General features: G+C 41.8%; 1 protein-coding gene across 3 annotated transcripts; it reads left to right on the top strand.

Moving 5' to 3' along the window:
- The first annotated feature begins 5,880 nt into the window (after positions 1 to 5,880).
- LOC111955063 (cyclic AMP-dependent transcription factor ATF-6 beta) lies at positions 5,881 to 20,598 on the top strand. 3 transcript variants are annotated; one of them, XM_023975119.2, is made up of 17 exons: positions 5,881 to 6,172; positions 7,704 to 7,783; positions 8,544 to 8,625; positions 9,019 to 9,078; positions 9,187 to 9,269; positions 9,461 to 9,647; positions 9,856 to 10,020; positions 11,865 to 12,022; positions 12,207 to 12,386; positions 15,161 to 15,243; positions 15,387 to 15,587; positions 16,062 to 16,169; positions 16,412 to 16,511; positions 16,705 to 16,772; positions 16,994 to 17,096; positions 17,230 to 17,314; positions 17,771 to 20,598. In XM_023975119.2, exons 1-17 carry the CDS (start codon positions 6,100 to 6,102, stop codon positions 18,043 to 18,045), a joined length of 2,091 nt encoding a protein of 696 aa, XP_023830887.1. In that variant the 5' UTR covers positions 5,881 to 6,099; the 3' UTR covers positions 18,046 to 20,598. The 3 variants fall into 3 exon arrangements, with proteins under 3 accessions (XP_023830887.1, XP_023830886.1, XP_023830888.1); XM_023975118.2 differs by having other exon boundaries at positions 11,865 to 12,055; XM_023975120.2 differs by having other exon boundaries at positions 6,091 to 6,177; positions 11,865 to 12,055.
- Positions 20,599 to 20,996: the final 398 nt, after the last annotated feature.

Below are 20,996 nucleotides of genomic sequence, written 5' to 3'. Positions count from 1 at the left end.
AGGCGCTACAGAGGGTAGTGCGTACGGCCATCCAGGACCTATATGCTAGGCGGTGTCAGAGGAAAGCCCAAAAAACTGTCAAAGACTCCAGTCACCCAAGTCAAAGACTGTTCTCTCTGCTACCGCAAGGCAAGCTGTACGGGAGCGCCAAGTCTAGGTCCAAAAGGCTCCTTAACAGGTTCTACCCCCAAGCCATAAGACTGCTGAACGATTACTCAAATGGCCACCCGGACTATTTACATTGACCCCCTCCCCCTTGTTTTTACACTGCTGATACTCGCTGTTTATTATCTATGCATAGTCACTTTACCCCTACCTACATGTACAAATTACCTCGACTAACCTGTACCCCCGCGCATTGACTCTGTACCGGTACCCCCTGTATATTGCTTCGTTATTCTTATTTTATTGTGTTACTTTTTATTTTTTACTTTATTTTGATTAGTAAATATTTTCTTAACTCTATTTCTTGAACTGGATTGTTGGTTAAGGGCTTGTAAGTAAGCATTTCACAGTAAGGTCTGCAACTGTTGTATTCGGCACGTGAAAAATAACATTTGATTTGACCTATTGGTAGATTAAAAAAATATCCCTTTGATGATTATTAATTACACTTTGGATGGTGTATCAATACACCCAGTCACTACAAAGATACAGGTGTCCTTCCTATCTCAGTTGCCGGAGAGGAAGGAAACCGCTTAGGGATTTCCCCATTAGCCAATGGTGACTTTAAAACAGTTACAGAGTTTAATGGCTGTGTTAGTAGAAAACTGAGGATGGATTAACAACATTGTAGTTACTCCACAATACTAACCTAATTAACAGAGTGAAAAGAAGGAAGCCTGTACAGAATAAAAATATCCCAAAACACGCATCCTGTTTGCAACAAGGCACTAAAGTAATACTGAAAAAAATGTGGCAAAGTAATATTTTTTTTCTTCTCCTGAATACAAAGTGTTATGTTTGGGGCAAATCCAATCACAGGAGGTCGGTGGCACCTTAATTGGAGAGGACGGGCTTGTGGTAATGGCTGGTGCGGAATCAGTGGAATGGTATCAAATACATCAAACAAATGGTTTCAATGTGTTTGAAGCCATTCCGCCCCAACAGATCCACAGATGATGCAATCTCTATTGCACTCCACACTGCCTTTCCCACGTGGACAAAAGGAACACCTATGTGAGAATGCTATTCATTGACTACAGGTCAGCGTTCAACACCATAGTGCCCTCAAAGCTCATCAATAAGCTAAGGACCTCTGCGGACTTATAAACACCTCCTCTGCAACTCGGTTCGCCTAGGACTCTCGTTGCTGACTGCTCGGACACTGCCACCCAGGTGGATCTAAAGTGTGGTCTAGGATAGACGAACACGTCCGCCACGCTGATCCTCAACACAGGGGCCCTCAGGGTTCGTGCTCAGTCCCCTCTCCTGTACTCCCTGTTCACTCATGACTGGCGGCCAGGCTGACTGCACACATCATTAAGTTTGCAAGATATGACACATCAAAGTGTCAACAGTGCTAACACAGCACTGTATCACCGATAAATGCAGAAGAAGCCTTATAGGAGGAGGTCAGAGACCTGGCCTGGTGGTTCCGGTGCAGGACAACAACTTCCCTCAACGTGATTAAGACAATGGAGATGATTGTGGACTACAGGAAAAAAGTAGGGATTGCCGTGAGCATACCGTCCGCCAATCAAAGAGCTGTTGTAGTATCGGAGACAAGCACGGCTGTAAGTGAGTATAAGACACGATCGAGGGAGCTTCTAGGTTATGGTTGTCCCTTCACATCTCACCAAACATAAACTGTCAATGTTAAACATGGGTCCACAAGTATGGCAAATCTCTCACCAGAGCAGAGGTTTGCAGTTCCGAAGAGGGACGCAAAAATACCTATTCCCCTCAGGAGAACATGAAAAGATTTGGAGATTTGTGAGAAACAGGTCTCAGATCCATCAATCTGAACTATAGGCTGGTGCAGCACCTGGCACCATCGAGGCTGGACTGAGAAAGCTGTGACTGTGGAGCTCACTCAAGTACGGCATGGTATCGGGGCTGAATACGGTAGCAAATAATAAGTACTTTTTTGGCCCTCCGAAGCTACATCGCTTATGATGTCTGTTCAATTCTCTATAAATAAAGACTAGAGGGAGCAAGACCAAACTGGGCTCATCTTAACATTAAACTCCTGTTGGGTGTCGCTTCGCTGCGTCTTAAAGCTTCTGAGCATCATACACAGGACCAGTCTTATACGCTCAACGCGGTGGTCAGAGAAAGGCCCCTAAATTGGTCAATAGAGGAGCGTCACCCTCTTAGAGCTCAGTGATGACACTGGTACTTTGCTCGTAGACAGGCTGGTAACGGGTTAAATCTATCCAATTTTTGATATCAATTTTAGAATAAGGCTGGCAGTGGTAAGCAGCACAAGGATACTGATGGATGGTTACACAAAAGTGAGGATGTGGAGATGTGAATCACATCTCCTTCTCAGAAACCTTCGCTAGTGTTCACTCCATAAGACATCTCTGAAACTACCATCTAATCAATGGAGCTACCAGGACCTATCTTTTGTATTTTGAGCACAGAATGGTGTAACTACACAACCAGGCCCACTATGGACAATATTGTCTTGTTCCTTCCCGTCTCCCGCGTATACTCATTGGGACGTACATTTCAATTAGTTGTTTACTCAAATTCTAGTGTATCTAATACAAGCATAGGTATGGTTTGCATCCTGCTATTATGGGGAGTATATTGCTTGAGGTAATGCGTACTAGAACACTCGTAGCATAAGGATAAGAAAAGAAATGGGAATGGAGATTAAGCACAGGCAAAATCACTACAGGAAAACTGGTTCAGTCTGCTTTCCACTAGACACTGGGAGTGAAATTCACCTTTCACAGGACATAACCTAAAAACACAAGGCAAAGTCATACTACTGGAGTTGCTTACCAAAAAGGACGTCAAGTGGCCAGGTTTTGACTTAAATCTACTTGAATATATATGGCAAGACCTGAAAAATGGTTGTCTTGCAATGATCAACACCAATTGGACAGAGCTTGAAGAGAATGTTTTAAAATAATAATGGGCAAATGTTGCACAATCCAGGTGTGAAGCTTCTAGAGACTTACCCTGAAAGAAACAGCTGTGATCATGCAAAAGGTGCTTCTACAAAGTATTGACTCAGGGGTGTAAATATTTATGTATGTGAAATATTTCTGTATATCACTTGCTATACATTTCCATAAAAAAGTGTTTCACTTTGTCTTATTGGTATTGTGTGTAGAAGGGTGAGAAAAAACAATTGAATCATTTTGTTATTCAGGCGGTAGCACAACAAATATGGAATAAGTCAAGGGTATGAATACTTTCTGAAGGCACTGTACGAATAAGCTAAAACATTTAATAATGAGTTGATAGTGTAAAATTGCATGATTACAAGGTGTTGTAAATAGCCGTGTATTTCTGTTCATTAATTTATTCTCTCACCGCAACAGCTCATCCCATCACACTAAGGCAAATTGGGTGTGTTGTATTACATCTCCCTGTCGTCTCAGGTTTAATTGTAACTTCTGAGACTGATTTACAAATATGCTACATTGGGCCTTACCTGGGATATGAAAAGGAAATTATAGGTTTCCAAGTGCTGATTTGTTAGTTATACTCTGGGAGTTGCAATGAATTATATACGTCTACTCACAAGTAAATCAAGCTACACAGTTGAATACATTTCATTACCTAACTATGGATTTAAACATGGATTCGGGAATAACAAATATGTATCTGTTGGTCCATCTTCTGGGCCTTGGCTCGGGCCTCCTACCACTGGAGGAAGGTACAGTTCCCCAGCAGATACCTTCAAAATAAAGGTGCGTGGGGTGTGGATCAGAAGACCAGTCAGGGTTCAAAAACTTGGGGTTCGTATCTGGTGGTGACCACTTGGCTTCCATGTGCTGCCCGTCATCCGAAATGTCGCGGGTACAGATCGGTACCGTTCACAAAACTTCGCGCCATCACGAGGTATGGAGCAAGGTAGACAGGGGCCACGCCTCAATCAACCCACCCTTGTTTCTCTGGGAGAGAAAACTTAGACACCCAACACAATGTCGAATTAAAGGAAATACTTAGGATATGTGGCCGTGTAATGAGATAAATTCGCCTTTTGTCTCCACCCCCCCCACGCCCCTTACAACTACATGCATTCTTTACGCACTGAGCACTATTGTAAATGGTGGTGCTTGTGGTTTCCAACGCTGGATGTCATAAGTGTTGGTGCTAGGCAACCAATTTGATAGTCGCTCTGGATAAGAGCGTCTGCTAAATATTGGCAGAGTTAACTTAAGAAATGCAGTCGATGACTCGTGAATGGCAGTAAACGACAAAATATGGTCACGATCCATGTGAAACTGTAGCTGGTTGCTAGAGGTGACAGTGGGACCAATCAAATTTAAAGACATCAACAAAGGCTTGAAATAGCTCCACATCTTTCACCAAAACTCTTAACACTGCAGAGTTAATCGGTATACGTGATAGTAACCCCTCCTTCCCTTTTCCTCTGTTCCCCGTTTAAACCAGACCAAGACCRCGTGAGTCTGTGTGGTCATGACTAAGACAGTGACATTATGGTGACTAATGGGCAGCATTATACCATAGACTCAACATTAGGATAACATTTGATAGTGGAAATCCCAAATGTTTCATTATGCTTCAATGAGAGGACATTGACACGTCTTTTCACATATACCTGTTATATACTGTGTGTCTTATTGCATTTCATGCTAATTTAAAAATGCCTTCTTTTTTTGATTGATTGGTAAATAAGAAGCCACTCACAATAGKGCTAGGCCTATCTTGAAGTTGAGACCGTGTTTAATTACATCCTCGTGAGTACAGGTCTGAACCAGGTGGGACCCCTGCAGAGTGACTTTCCAAACAATGCTATTAGAATGATGACAGTAGTAGCGAAATAAATGCTTTCTACTAGTTTTGTGCAGATATACCGTACCAGAGACGGTTCAGAAATGTTGGACATACTTAGTCTACTTCATACAGTGGAGGGCGCCAAACAACAACACTCACCTGGGTGCACGTTTAGTTTTTTGCCCTCGCACTACATAGATGATTCAAATAACCAACTAATCATCAAGCTTTGATTAYTTGAATCAGCTATCTGCATTGACCCTTTTTGCACWAACTTTTTTTAGTCATCACATACGCTGCTTCAACTGTCACTTTATTCATAGTTGTACATTCATTGTCAACTTTTACATAACTACMTCAATTACTTCGTACTCCTGCATATCGACTCCGTACTGGTACCCCTGTATATAGCCACGTTATCATTACTCATTGTGTATCTATTATTACTTGTATTATAAATGTTCAATTATTTCTCTATTTTCTCTGCATTGTTGGGAAGGGCCCGTAAGTAAGCGTTTCACTGTTAGTCTACACCTAGCATTTGATGAATACAATTARATTTTGATTTGATACATAATTAAAGTGATTAAACAATTAAATTTATTTCAGAGGCTATCGTTTTTCTCCTGTTGTAGCTAGATTTTCATTCCTTTTCATACATCACCTGAGCAAAGAAAATGTTCCTTATTCTTTGACAGTTGATTGTTTTTATCACCAGTCCATTTGACAGGAATGCCTAATTACATGTCTAGTATTTGATATTTTTAATGTCTCTCAAAATTCTGATGCGTGAGTGGGCGGAATCACYTTTAAACATCTGCTTTCTGACCACCCACAACTGTTTACGCTTAGTAAATAGTAATACTATTACTGGACAGGTCGATTGAAAAATCTATCTAACAAATCGTTGCTTTGATTGGATCCTGCATTGAAAATGGGACGGGCTTTTGCCGGAAATGTCGTTTCCGTGTATGGATGTAATCAAATGCGAGATGGTGCTGTGGACCGAATGGATATTATGAAACAAAATAAATACAATATCTAATGTTTCGATGGACCCAATCGCAAATTGAAGCTTCATTCGYTGTAAAATCGATTTCGCGGATTTATCTTTTTTGTTTGATATAATTGATCAGTGATTACACCCCCCCAACAAACGTCTTTGGCTGTGTGGCTATGACTACGGATTTACTATCTGATTTGGAAAGTCGTTTCTTCGCTGATAACCTTCTGACAAGCGAAGAYTGGGGTAAGGTACATAAATGGTAACGTTACTGTAATGTATGTTTACCACCTGGGAAGCATGGATGCGTAGCTAAAATGATCTGCTACTGTAGCTTGCTAACGCGACTTTCAGCTGATCACGAACGCGTGAATTTGATTATGCATATTCCCTTTACTAACCCTACCCTTAACAGGTTGACAAAGGGAACAAAATGCGAAAAATCTAAATATGAAAGTTGGTGGTAGAATGATGCGCAGTTGGGGGTGGTTTGGTTTCTTTCGTGGGTGTGTCAATGACTAGCTAACGTTATATTTGTACACTGGGCAGCAAGCCGGACATGTGAATGTATTAGCACAGATGAGATGGGGCTTTAGCTAGTTTAGTATTAGTGCGAGAAAAGCTTGTGCTCTGCAAGCTTTYGTTTTCCATAAGATACAGTCTAGCTAAAAATACCATCAGTCCTAAATACCTGAATTACAACTGTATGCAATATGTGAAACAACCATAGGCCTTAGCCTACCCGAAGACTGAAAACATAGCTAGCTTTATGGGACATCTGGTGGTCTGGAATATCTGAGCATCTGTCTTTTTCTTAAATCAGTAGCATTTGCATCTTTCTTGTTTTCATCGTAGGACAATGTATCATCGTAGGGCAATGTATTTTAGATAACTTACCCTTTTACTGACTCCCTGGTCATTGTTTTTGTATGCTCAAGTTTGCAGACTTAAGTCTTTGGTTGTCTCATGCAATCAGTAAACTGTGAGCACTTTAACTTCCTGTGATTGCTGRACCTGATTTAACTTTTACATTTACTCTTTATGATAGACAGAATTTAAACAGGCCTGTAGTATGAATTCAAACCAGTTTTGGAAAACGTTTTATAGTTGTAAAGGATAGCCTACTTAGTATTCTTTCAGCGTTCTTTCAAGAAAAAAACACCCCGCGATAATGTAGGCTTGAACTACAATTAATTTCATAAATTGGCCCTCTAGTTAATGGGGTCTACTATTATCATGAGTAGCTAAGACTTTTGCTATCCCTTGGCTAATTGAAATTCAACAGTAAYGGGGAACAATTCTCAGCACAGAGCAGGTTGGTATCTGATCCCTCTGCTATTGAAGCTGGGCCACCTCAGGGCTRAAATCCTCATTTATTTTAAGCCAGCKTCCCCTCCACTGCTTAGATTTCCCTCTCTTTGTAAAGCCAGAAATCCCAAACTGGACTCCTGTGAATGAAACCGGTTTTCCCTTTAAAATGGGTGTAGAAAAGCATCAAACCGTGAGCTTATTTTAGGTGTTGTGTTTATGATCACGACYATCATTTACTAGTAGMTCCCTCTTCTTGTTTTAGCTCAAAGGTCCGAGTCATGTGTTTCAAGCCCTTGTCAAACCAAATAAGGCACGGGGAACCATGGAGGACGAGAAGTCGCTGTGGTACAGTGATAAGGCTTTACGAACACTATCGCAACTGACACTCAAGCAMCTAGACTTGAGCGTGTCGGTAAATGATTATGTTCCTACAGTACTAACTAATTGGTCTGTCTGTCTGTCCCAGATGCCTGTCTGTACCAGTGTGAGAGCATGGAGGAGGGAGAGGACGGGGAGTACACGAGAGGACCGAAATATGAAACCTCGGTAAGGACAAAGAGAGTTTCTGCTCACAGACCCTGACTGTATTATCTGGCCACTGTACTGCACATGTTTTATCACCACATTGAAGTTAATCCAAACCGATGACCGACGCTAATCTCTCTTTCAATGATTTAGACCTAATTCCCTGTGTACTCAACATGAGGCCTATTCCAATCTACATCCCTACAATCAACCATTGGAAATGTTTTGTTTGTTAGTAATATGAGGTAACCACCACTGTTACCTCCATATCTGCTTTAACAATATGGTCCACATTTGAGATCCAACAACACAGGTAATTCAGAGGTTCAAATCTCCCATTGACTTGATTTGGGATTACRTCTGTTACACAAGTGTATCTCAAATGAAGATTTGGACCATAAAGACTAGGCCTATCTGATGCAAGMATCTCAGTCCCTTCAGGGTTGCCAGGCCGTCATTGTAAATAAGAATTTGTTCTTAATTGACCTGCCTGGTAAAATAAAGTTTAAATACAATAGTGTGCAATAGTGCGACAATCTGCTCGTTCTTGCTCTATGAGAGCAGTATCAGTATAAATCAGCCAGGCAGCGTTACACACTAGCTAGCAGTGGTGAGAGTTCAGTGTGTGATGCCAACGTTAAATAAGGTAACTTGAGTGAGCCTGMGATGGGCCGCCCCATAATGGAGCTGATTGCCTGTTGGGGAAACCGATTGCKTGCCCCCTGTCGACCTACTGACTAATCCAGACGATGGCCTAATTCTGTGCTTCGCTTCCTCGCAGTTTGACAAYGATCTCGTGCTGACTCTTGATCCCGACAATCCCACGTCGCCGTGGAGACACCTGGACGACAACCTTCTCACAGGTGCAGAGATKAATAAAACATGKCAGGAAGCATAAAAAWAGGTTTTCCTTTTCAAAGTRTTAGTTGTGGTAGTAGACATGTTATTACTGCTATAGAAGGCCCACAAAGCAAAATAATAAGATGAATGATATGGGCCTGAGGATTTCTCCATGTTATTTTAAAGATCAAACGTGTACTAGGCTAAAGCAGGAGTTATGTACAGTAGACTTTCGAGCCGTTTGACCTCAAACTATAAGTGGAAATGTAATTATGTGAACATCAATACTTCCCTAWTGCACTACCACTTCAATTTATCAATAAGGTGTCATTGTAGCTCAGCGTCAGTTGTAGTGTACTTTTATAACCTTGCTCCCTCCCTCCCCGCTGTCTCTCTGCCTTCCTCTCACTCTTAAGGGGACAGTCCCGTATTGAAAGATAAAATGACCATAACGCAGCCTTTGCCAGTGGACATGTGTAAGTTCCTCTTTGGCTATTGCTTACGTGTGTGTGTGTGTCTTAGTTTATCCTTGAATGTGAAATATTCACTGTGTCTTTTTGAATAATTTGTGTGTGCTCTTCCAGTGTTCCGGGTGAAGGCGGAGCCTCCCTCCCCTGCCTCCTCGCTGGCCTCAGACTGCTCCCTGACGTCACTCCCAGACTCACAGGTCAGTCCAGACAGAGATCAACTTCCACATCACACTACTAAAAGCACCTTATGTAACATTGATGCATGACTGTATCTCAGAGTCTCTAAACTAGTTAGCCTAGTTAGAGTATGTCAAAGCTAACCAATGTCAAGCCTTTAAWWWTTTTTTTTTTTWATGTCTTCCACATCTCTCTTTTTTCTACCATTCAGATCACAGTGAAAGGGGAGAACCCGCCCACACCTCCTTATATGTTTGGAGATGTGCTGTCGCCACCACTTGGCACATGTGAAGTCACGGTGGCCTCCGCGCCACAGGCCCAACCACAGKCCCATTTGCTCCCACAGCCACAGCAACACCAAACAGCAGCCAACAATGGCATCAACGCACTTGCCACAGGTGTGTGTTGCTACAGTGAYGTCAGCTATACTGTAGGTGTACGTGCTGCACACGAAAGACTTCAGCCACAAGAGAGCAGACTTCATATTTCATGTACTTTTGATGCAAATGTACTTAGACATTTATAGTGCATGGGAGGGGTTTTAAGTCTCACGCGTTCATGCTCTCTGTCACACTGTTTTCTCTATCGCTCACACACACCCTCCAGTTCACCCCACTGCGGCCACCATCAAAGCCAGTACCATCCTGAGCAGTAAGCCTTCCATCCAGCCCAGGCCTGTGTGTTTAGCGGCTCTCCCCGTCCCCCAGGCTCCCAGTCCAGCCAAGGCCCTCATACTGCACAGCCTGCCTAGCATGGACCAGAGCAGGCCTGGTGAGTCCTGGGACCAGACTGACCATTTTTCACACATTACCTTTTTCCAGGCTTACCGTTTGGTGAATACATGAGGTAAACTTCTTATGGCTGCAATCCCGGTAACGGGATGATATGACAACAGCCAGTGAAAGTGCAGGGCGCCAAAACAACAGAAATCTCATAATTAAAATTCCTCAGACATACATGCGTCTTATACCATTTTAAAGGTTGTTGTTAATCCCACCAAAGTGTCCAATTTCAAATATGCTTTTCAGCGAAAGCACTACAAACGATTATGTTAGGTCACCACCAAGCCACAGAATAAGCACAGCCATTTTCCCAGCCAAAGATAGCAGTCACAAAAAGCACAAATGGAGATAAAATGAATCACTAACCTTTGATCTTCATCAGATGACACTCATAGGACTTCATGTTACACAATACATGTATGTTTTGTTTGATAAAGTTCATATTTATATAAAAAAAATCTGAGTTTACATTGACGTGTTACGTTCACTAGTTCCAAAAACATCCAGTGATGGCCACATCTATTCAACAGAAATACTCATCATAAATGTAGATGATAATACAAGTTATACACATGGAATTATAGATATACCTCTCCTTAATGCAACCGCTGTGTCAGATTTCAAAAGAACTTTACGGAAAAAGCWAACCATGCAATAATCTGAGACAGCGCTCAGAACTATAGTCAAATTAGCCGCCATGTTGGAGTCAACAGAAACCAGAATTTACATGATAAATATTCCCTTTGATGATCTTCATCAGAATGCACTCCAAGGAATCCCAAGTCCACAATAAATGCTTGATTTGTTCGATAATGTCCGTTATTTATGTCCAATGAGCTACTTTGGTTAGCGCGTTTGGTAAACAATTCCAAAGTCACAAAGCGCGTTCACTAAAACGTGACAATGTCCAAAAATTCCGTAACAGTCAGTAGAAACATGTCAAACGATGTATTGAATCAATTTTTAGAATGTTGTTAACATAAATCTTGAATAACGTTCCAACCGGAGAATTACATTGACTTCAGATGAGCGATGGAACGGAGCTCCCTCTTATGTGAACGCGTATGGTCAAAGCATGGTCACCTCATGGCAGTGGTGACTAATTCTCCTCTCATCCGGCCCCCCTTCACAGTAGAGTCATCAGACAAAGTTCTACAGACTGTTGACATCTAGTGGAAGCCGTAGGAAGTGAAAACTYATCTATATCTCGCTGGGATTTCAATGGGAGCTTGGTTGAAAATCCACCAGCCTCAGAATTTCCACTTCCTGTTTGGATTTTTTCTCAGGTTTTTGCCTGCCATATGAGTTCTGTTATACTCACAGACATAATTCAGTTTTAGAAACTTCAGAGTGTTTTCTATCCAATACTAATAATAATATGCATATATTAGCAACTATGACTGAGGAGCAGGCCGTTTACTCTGGGCACCTCTGTGCACAATTGGCCCAGCGTTGTCCGGGTTAGGGGAAAGTTTGGCCGGGGGTGCTTTACTTGGCTCATCGTACTCTAGCGACTCCTTGTGGCGGGCTGCAGGGTGACCTCGGTCGTCAGGTGAACGGTGTTTGCTTTCAGGTTAAGCAGGCGGGTGTTAAGAAGCGCAGTTTGGCGGGTCATGTTTCGGAGGACGCATGACTCGACCTTCGCCTCTCCCAAGTCCGTTGGGGAGGTAAAGGGGATAAAAAGAAGAGAAACTATTTATATATCAGTCTTTTTTTCTTTTCTTTTACTACCCATATTCTGGATTTTAGTGTGTCTGTCTGGTAAGATAATTTATTATGTAATGGCATGGTTATGTAATAGCTAAGTGATGTCCCATTCCTTTCCTCCCTTAGTGGTGCTTTCCCAGTCTGTCTGTCTGGGGTCCACTCCAGCCATCGTCAAAATGGAGCCTGTCTCTCCCACCATGCCTCACGGCCATAGCCCCACAGCCCCATTCCCCAGCAAACCCATAGTCCCAGCGTCCTCTCTGCCAGGGAGCAATGGCATTGATGTGAGTGTCTGTCAGTCACATGTCAGTCAGTCAGTGAGTAGGATTTAGTCTCTTTCACTCTCTTCTTCAACTGTTGTATTACCTCAGTCTTCACTGTCGGATCATACGGCGTGCCATCAGCTGCTGTTAACAACTTCTGCCATAATTCACGTTCATGTGTTTTCCCCTAACGGCCGTGTCACAGATGAAGGTGATGAAGAGGCAGCAGAGGATGATCAAGAACCGGGAGTCGGCGTGCCAGTCACGCAAGAAGAAGAAGGAGTACCTGCAGAACCTGGAGGGGCAGCTGAGGGAGGCGCAGCAGGAGAACGAGCGCCTCCGCAGGGAGAACCAGGCCCTGAGGGAGAGGCTTGTCGGGAAAGAGGTACAGGGTGGGTGGAGCGGGAGGGAAGATTTGCWGGGCTCTACAGTGCGAGCATTACATTTCCAAATATTTTTCTTTTTAAATAGTCAGAAGTCAAGTATGAGCACATGTGCTAGTTGCGATTTATTGTAGAAAAATGCTGCAGTAGCTGTTTTCAAAGTGTTTCTACCGTTTTATTTCATAGCTGCTAATCAAACAAAGAAATACAAATCCTATATCCCACCTCCCACCAGGAGAGTTGTGCGCTCTGAATGAAGTGCTGATTCATTTTTGGAGGCGCTGTGCATAGAAGTTGGTCTAATTTACTCTAAAKTCTACAAAGTGAGACTTTGTCTTTGTGTTTCTTGGCTATTTACATTGTTTTGTTCACAAGCTAGGTTGTTTTTCAACATTAGTTTGAGTCTGCTGCTTCAACTGATMGTGAAGAGATGCCCTAGTCAGATCCCAAATCTCACACACAGACCTACGTGACACGACTCAAGTGGCYCCATTACCACAGTAACCTCCCGCCCTTATAGGCGCAGCTGAAAATGGTCTCTTCTGATATTTTGATTAAAATTAAATGAAATGGAGCAATATACCACATTACTTTTTACTAATACATTGTTTTAGAAACATTACAAATCATGGTCATCTATTCTGTTTTTATTTTACATTTTTTTGCTGTAATTATGGGRGGGAAATATTTAGCCCGGTAAAAAAATCTGAGTGTCTGTTTGATTTTTTTTCTTCTCATCTACCTGCCACAGTGGCCAAAAAGTTCATTTTAGGCCCTGAACCAAAGATATTGTATTTCCAGCTGTTTGAAGCTGGTGTACAGTCGTGGCCAAAAGTTTTGAGAATGACACAAATATACATTTTCCACAAAGTTTGCTGCATCAGTGTCTTAAGATATTTTTGTCAGATGTTACTATGGAATACTGAAGTATAATTACAAGCATTTCATAAGTGTCGAAGGCTTTTATTGACAATTACATGAAGTTGATGCAAAGAGTCAATATTTGCAGTGTTGACCCTTCTTTTTCAAGACCTCTGCAATCCACCCTGGCATGCTGTCAATTAACTTCTGGCCACATCCTGACCGATGGCAGCCCATTCTTGCATAATCTATGCTTGGAATTTGTCAGAATTTGTCGGGTTTTGTTTGTCCACCCGCCTCTTGAGGATTGACCACAAGTTCTCAATGGGATTAAGGTCTGGGGAGTTTCTTGGCCATGGACCCAAAATATCAATGTCAATATCACTTAGTTATCACTTTTGCCTTATGTCAAGGTGCTCCATCATGYTGGAAAAKGCATTGTTCATCACCAAACTGTTCCTGGATGGTTGGGAGAAGTTGCTCTCGGAGGATGTGTTGGTACCATTCTTTATTCATGGCTGTGGTCTTAGGCAAAATTGTGAGTGAGCCCACTCCCTTGGCTGAGAAGCAACCCCGCACATGAATGGTCTCAGGATGCTTTACTGTTGGCATGACACAGGACTGATGGTAGCGCTCACCTTGTCTTCTCCGGACAAGCTTTTTTCCGKRTGCCCCAAWCAATCGGAAAGGGGATTCATCAGAGAAAATGACTTTACCCCAGTCCTCAGCAGTCCAATCCCTGTACCTTTTGCAGAATATYAGTCTGTYCCTGATGTTTTTCCTGGAKAGAAGTGGYTTCTTTGCTGCCCTKYTTGACACCAGGCCATCCTCCAAAAGTCTTCGCCTCACTGTGCGTGCAGATGCACTCACACCTGCCTGCTGCCATTTCTGAGCAAGCTCTGTACTGGTGGTGCCCCGATCCCGCAGCTGAATTAACTTTAGGAGACGGTCCTCGCGCTTGCTGGACTTTCTTGGGTGCCCTGAAGCCTTCTTCACAACATTTAAACCGCTCTCCTTGAAGTTCTTGATGATCTGATAAATGGTTGATTTAGGTGCAATCTTACTGGCAGCAATATCCTTGCCTGTGAAGCTCTTTTTGTGCAAAGCAATGATGACAGTACATGTTTCTTTGCAGGTATACATGGTTGACAGAGGAAGAACAATGATTCCAAGCACCACCCTCCTTTTGAAGCTTCCAGTCTGTTATTCGAACTCAATCAGCATGACAGAGTGATCTCYAGCCTTGTCCTCGTCAACACTCACACCTATGTTAACGAGAGAATCTCTGACATGATGTCAGCTGGTCCTTTTGTGGCAGGGCTGAAATGCAGTGGAAACGTTTTTTGGGGGATTCAGTTCATTTGCATGGCAAAGAGGGACTTTGCAATTCATCTGATCACTCTTCGTAACATTCTGGAGTATATGCAAATTCCCATCATACAAACTGAGGCAGCAGACTCTGTGAAAATTAGTATTTGTGTCATTCTCAAAACTTTTGGCCACGACTGTACAAAACCGAAAGTAAAAGACGCAAAAATGAAACTTGAGGGAAGCATAGAAATGGTGCACATACAACATATCTACCGCTTCTTAGACTTGCTTTCAATATGAATGACAGATCTATAACTCACATTTCTATGTGAATTTGGTCGGGGTCGACCAAAAAGTGACATAATCGCAGCTTTAAGCAAATGTGTTCGGCGACTACATTACTGAGCCAGTGATGGATTTCCATAATGGACTGGATGGACTGCATTGCTTTCAATTCATCTTTCTAAATGAAAGTCTTAAGAATGTGGTTAAGATTTGTCTGTTAAAGCAATGACTAGGGATACATTCAAAGAGGTCATTGAGGATACGTGTTTGTACTTGCGTGTGTACACTGTGCGTTAACTTTCCTCTCTCTGTGTTCCAGGGCAGTGAGTCTGGTAACAATAAGAGGGCCGTCTGCGTCATGGCAGTGCTACTATTCATGACMTTCAGTTTCGGCCCTGTCAGGTAAAAGTCASTGTTCATAGTCACTGCCATTCAATGAAGTGTTAACGATTGGCAAATTGTCCAAAACAAATCCTTTGTTTTAAAGAGTCATGTGCGTAACTCCATGATTTRATGTTTGATTTTGACCAAATGTTTTCCTCCAGTATCACAGACAGGAAGCTGGAGACGGGATTACAGGAGGAGGTGGTGCCTCACGCAGGAAGACGTCTCCTGGAGTTTGAGACGGCTCAGGAACACAGCAGAGTGGAGGAAAGGATGGATCCTGAGGAGGAGGAGGAGGGAGGAGAGGATGGGTGGAAGGGAGGAGAGGTGGAGAGGGAATCCACCGATTCRTACCAGTTTAGGTGGGTAAWAAAGTCCAATTCATAGTTCATTCTGCGTATCCATGATGGTGAGCCTGTTCATTGTGTTCTTTTCACAGCCATCTGCGACTGCTGCCCATGTGGGTCGTACATGCAATCATGCATCTACCAATCGTTCTAATTGATGAGGCTTTGCAAACATGGCTTCAGCCAAGTAGAACGCCCTTAGAGAAMAAGACCGTGTTTCAGCTGAGCAGAAGATTTGCATGCAGTCTAATAATCAAGAATGCAGTCAAACTGGTCTGATCTTGGAAGTATGTAACAGGCTGTCATAAAATGAACGATGTCCACATACTAAGTGTTTACTTCATGTTTACTTCTCTTTGAGGACTTGTGCCCTTGAAAGCACTAGTTTTCCATAGAATATTAGTGATATACTGATTAGGCTTTCAGGAGGGTGTTGAATCTGTTCAAAGTTGCTGTTTCATTCTGTATTACGTGTTTGGCTGTTTTCAGGAACCTGAGTGACGTGTTCAGCGACGTGAAGGATTTGGTCCTGCAGGACATCGACCGCTATTTCACCTCCAATGACTGCAGGCAGTTCAACCGTTCCGAGTCCCTCAGGTCAGCGGGGCTGCTATGGTCGCAACTCAGGAGTCTGTCTCTGTCTCTCTCTCTGTCATCCCATCTCTCACCACATTTATGCAAATATGATATTGCTACTCTATCTACAGTATCTACTGTGTTCTCATATCTGTGTTGAAAGGAGGCGGTGTATAATATCATAGAYCCAACTGTATGTGTTATTAGTACATTATCCGTGTACTCATTTTGACTGTAGCTGACTGTTTCACGTCCTCTTTCAGGCTGGCGGATGAGCTGAGAGGATGGGTTCACAGGCACCAGATCGACAGGAAGAAGTCTGGAGGGAAGCCAAAGATGGTGAAAAAAGCTAAAATAGCGCAGGTGTGGTTTCATCTACTTTCTTAGTATTTCTGTATGCGATCATATTTTCTTAGTATTTCAAGTTCACATGCGCAGGTGAGTACGCAGGATACCCTCTCGTGTGTTGGAACGACCTATTTGTTAGAGTTGGTGTTCATGTGTATTGTTTGGGTACACACATGCATCATAGTTGTTTCCCTTCCCTTTTCTACAGAAAGCACAGCTAAGGAAGACGAACTTCTCCAGATATCTTCCCATTCAGACCCATCGTTCCATCGAGAGGTAACCGTCGTAGACCACATTTCCCAGTAGTCAACAGTGGCTGTTCATGCTTCAATTTGATTCGTTGACTTTTGCATGTTCACTTGTATCATACTAAACCAAGTGTGGTATTTGTATCAACTGAGGAAAAACACTGCTGGAATGAGTGACCTTTAAAAAAAAWATATATATATATATTATTGCTATTTGTCTTGGCCCAACTTCCCTACTGTCTCTCACAGTCAGATACAAGTGTTCCCTGCCGGTGCCGAGATCAGCTACAGTGACTTCATGGACGCCATCGACCGGCGTGAGGACACCTTCTACGTGGTCTCCTTCAGACGGGTAAGACGGAACAGCAACGCCAAACCTCTAGGGAAGTGAAACCGAGTGGGRATAAAAACGGACATTGGGTGTCATTCGCATTAATGCAAAACAAATATGTCCTGACATTTCTGAACATACTTTCTGTCTGTAGGATCACCTGCTGTTGCCTGCCATCAGCCACAACAAGACCACACGGCCCAAAATGTCTCTTGTGATGCCGGCTATGTCTGTCAACGGTGAGTTTGTTTTTCTTGATATCTAGTTGGAACTATCMGCGGWTTAGAATTRTGCATAATTATARCCCCATTGCACTGCTGTACACTTTGTCAGATATATTGTCAGATATAACTTCTTGAGATGCCCTCGTAATGGGGGCAATGGAGATCTTTGAATGATGAATTTCGTTTGCGTTAAATGTACGTATTATGTAAAATTGTCAACACAATTATGTGTTATGTGCCCGAATAAACCCTATTTTGCTCCAGGGGCGCCACACTACAATGGCTGACCCTGTAAAACAACACATTTCACTGCACCTATCCGGTGTACAGTACCAGTCAATATTCACAATAAAACACTTTTTTTGTTATTTAGTTAGACAGATAAAGGCTATCTATTGTACACTCTCCTCTCCCTGTCAGTGTCTGTCTATTTTTTACATTGCACTCTTTCKTTCTCTCTCCCTCCCACAGAGAGTTTATATAACAAATCCCAGGGGTATGAGATGATGATGCAGGTGGATTGTGAGGTCATGGACACCCGGATCATCCCCATCAAAGCCTCCGCTGTTCCCCCGTCCCTCCGCGACCCCCCTCCTGCTCCCCCCGCCCACCATCACCACAGCAACCACACCTCCCTCCGAGGCCGCCACCATCCCCACACCGGCAGAGCGGAGTCTCCACGGCAACCCTTAGCTATCAGAAGACGGGAGGCCGAGTATTACATCAGCCAGGGGGGCCAGGTTTGAGGTTATTGAAGGTGAACAATTGAGAGGGGGATTAGAGGAGAAAGGAGAGGTAGCGGAAAACGGGACAGAGAGGGTAATGGGAGATCGAATAGGTGAAGTTAGATGGGGAGGAGAACTTAATAAGGGAGAGTTGAAAGGTTGTAGGAGGCAAATCTGTTATGGWATTACGGAGGCCATCTGTACTAATTGAAACGGATGTTTAACAATGACCTTACGGTGCCCCGATGTTGAAACGTTGTCTCAGCAACTCAAAGCAAATGTGTTTATTCTACTGAAGACTCAATATACTAATAGACCAATGAGTAATACCCACTTTGCGAACCTGTTCTGTTTTTATATTGAAGAAGTGAAATAAAATTTTAAGAAAAAAATTATTTAAACAAAGCAAACCTAAAAGGCTATGCCATCACCCACGTTATATAACCTCATGCCACTTGACACCCTCTGTTATTTATATATTTTTTTACATTCTAGGATTAAAAGTTTACCAATGGGCTCCTAACTAAATAATTTCTTAATATATACTTTTTTTTTTTTTTTTTTTATTCTAGGATTAAAAGTTTACCAATGGGCTCCTAACTAAATAATTTCTTAATATATACTTTTTTTTAAACCTGCCCAAAACTTAGACCTGGCAGTTCACTGCACTAAGACATAGCGCAGAACTAATCACTGAAATATATATGCAGCTAATGGTAGAATGGACTGCTCGTGGTTTCATTTGAGGTTTTKTTGTTGTTGTTGTAGARGTTGTCTGTATATTTGTTTTTATCGCTTTCCATTGAAATTCCATTCCGGGGGCTCCTGCAGGAAATGCAGGTCAGATGCTAGTTGTCAGCTTAGATTTGGTTTTTGTTTGTTTATTTTATGTGAAATGTGTTTGGATTTGTATGAGGATTATTTAACTTGAGTTTATTGGTTGTAAATATAAATGGTAACTGTTGAGTTATTTTTTTTAAATTCATACCTATATTTTGCTCTGTCCTCTAAACCTCTGCATCTTATGGGCACAAACCTGCTGTTCTTATGTTCCAGAAGTGAATACAGTAATAAATAAGTACATGGATGGATTAAATATATTTGCATTGAATGTAGACCACCACCTTGATCATACTGTGTGTTTCTATATACAGGTGACTTTCACACTTACAAATGGATCAGCTGCAAGATTTCTGCATCTCCATGTCATTATGGAGAACAGCAACAGCTGTGATAGTACAGAAACAAACCTAGGATGTATTAACATCTGAATAAATTCTCAATGTTCTCAAATTCTCAATAAATTCTCAATGTCATCAGCAATTACTGACACTTTAGCCAGTTACTCTGAAATTATAGAATTGATTGTTTCTCATACACAGTATATGTGAAGTAATTCCAGTGAACTGTAAGCATCGTTTTTAGTTGTTTTTCTTTTGGTGGTCGTCGCCCCGCCCCCCAAAAATGCAGTCAGCCTGAGTCTTCTGACCAAAAGTGGTTTCTGAATCTACAATGAGATGTGAAGACATTTCCTTTAGTTGCAAACTCTGAACTCTCGGTATGTTTTGTCTGTCTTTCTCTGCCTGAAGCACTGCACACACTTCTTCKGCAAGTGTGTATGTTTGAGATAATAATGCCGTTCTCATGGGAATACCACCCATGTTTTTTTATATATTTTTTTTATATAAAAGTAGAATTATTATTATTAAAATAAATGGATATGAAACTGTACAAGTTTTGTTAGGGGTGTTGAGGAGTCTCTTTGTAGTCTTATTTCTATTTCAGACCTTACTTTAGCCAATGAAATACAGGAACACAATGCTACTAGTGTGAGGTGTCAGACCAAAGACATTCCCCTTTTTTCATTTACATGTCAATTCACTGTCTCACACAAACACACTCACCGCACACACACACATTATATGTACACACACAGCAAAACTTTAAGCATGAAAATCGATGGTTATAATGGAAGCAATGTTACAGAAGGGTATTAGGGCCAAGTGAAGAGTAAACAATTATAAACAGCAACGGGTGGTGGTACTTTTATACAAAAAATTATAATTTTTTGCATGATATGTAGAGAAGTACTATGTATGTAACCACGTTTCCTCCTGAAAATAATCTGTGGCACAACCTTTTCGAGGTCCTAATACTTCTTCTTCTTATTATTATTATATGTGCTAAAAGAGGATATTCTTGTTACTGAAGCCAATTCTAAAGTATAGTTTCACCAGGTCATCTAACTGCAGGCTTTTCATTGGTGGCGCGCACAGCAACAGGGAGTCACGGAGACATGCTGTTAACCAAATCTCCTACTTTAATCTTGAAATTTAACTTAACATTTAGACTTTTTATTCTAAACATTTTTACTTTATTCTCAAAATATTGGCACTTTATTCTTTACTATCGTGCAATTTTTTTTTAAATCCAAATACCACCACCCGTTGCTGTTTATTATTTTTTACTCTTCACTTGGCCCTAATACTCTTCCGTACAATGTACATATGTTGTTCAACGCCACCTGTCTTTTCTTATTTAAATGAATTTTCATAAATAAAACTTTAAAAAATGTCCTCTTTCCCTGAATGAGAAGTTTGAGCTGCTGCCTTTTTGTTTGTTTTCTACAAACATTGAATTTGAATTTTTTTTTTATATATATATTTTTTTATACACTGTTGCCTTTCTCTTGAACATACCCAAAAAGCAGGATCAACATGAACATAACTCTAAAAATAAATATTGTTCATAGGGCTCTGAAGCGATCAACCAAATGTTTCCTTCTAATTCTTCTTACGCCTCCAGTGTGTCACCATTTTTCTGTCACCTTGATTTGATCTCTTAAACCGAAAGCCAGAGTGGTTGGTCTCGATCCAGCAGCTTTAATTGTCAGCTGATACAAATACCATCCTTGGTTTGGTCTTGTGCAAACAAGCAGATAATGCCTTCTCTACTGAATGCTTTCACTTTAT

Source organism: Salvelinus sp. IW2-2015, linkage group LG30 (assembly GCF_002910315.2).
Source record: "Salvelinus sp. IW2-2015 linkage group LG30, ASM291031v2, whole genome shotgun sequence".
NCBI lineage: Eukaryota > Metazoa > Chordata > Actinopteri > Salmoniformes > Salmonidae > Salvelinus > Salvelinus sp. IW2-2015.
The sequence above is the reverse complement of the archived record's forward strand: the minus strand, read 5'-3'. Positions and strand labels throughout refer to the sequence as shown.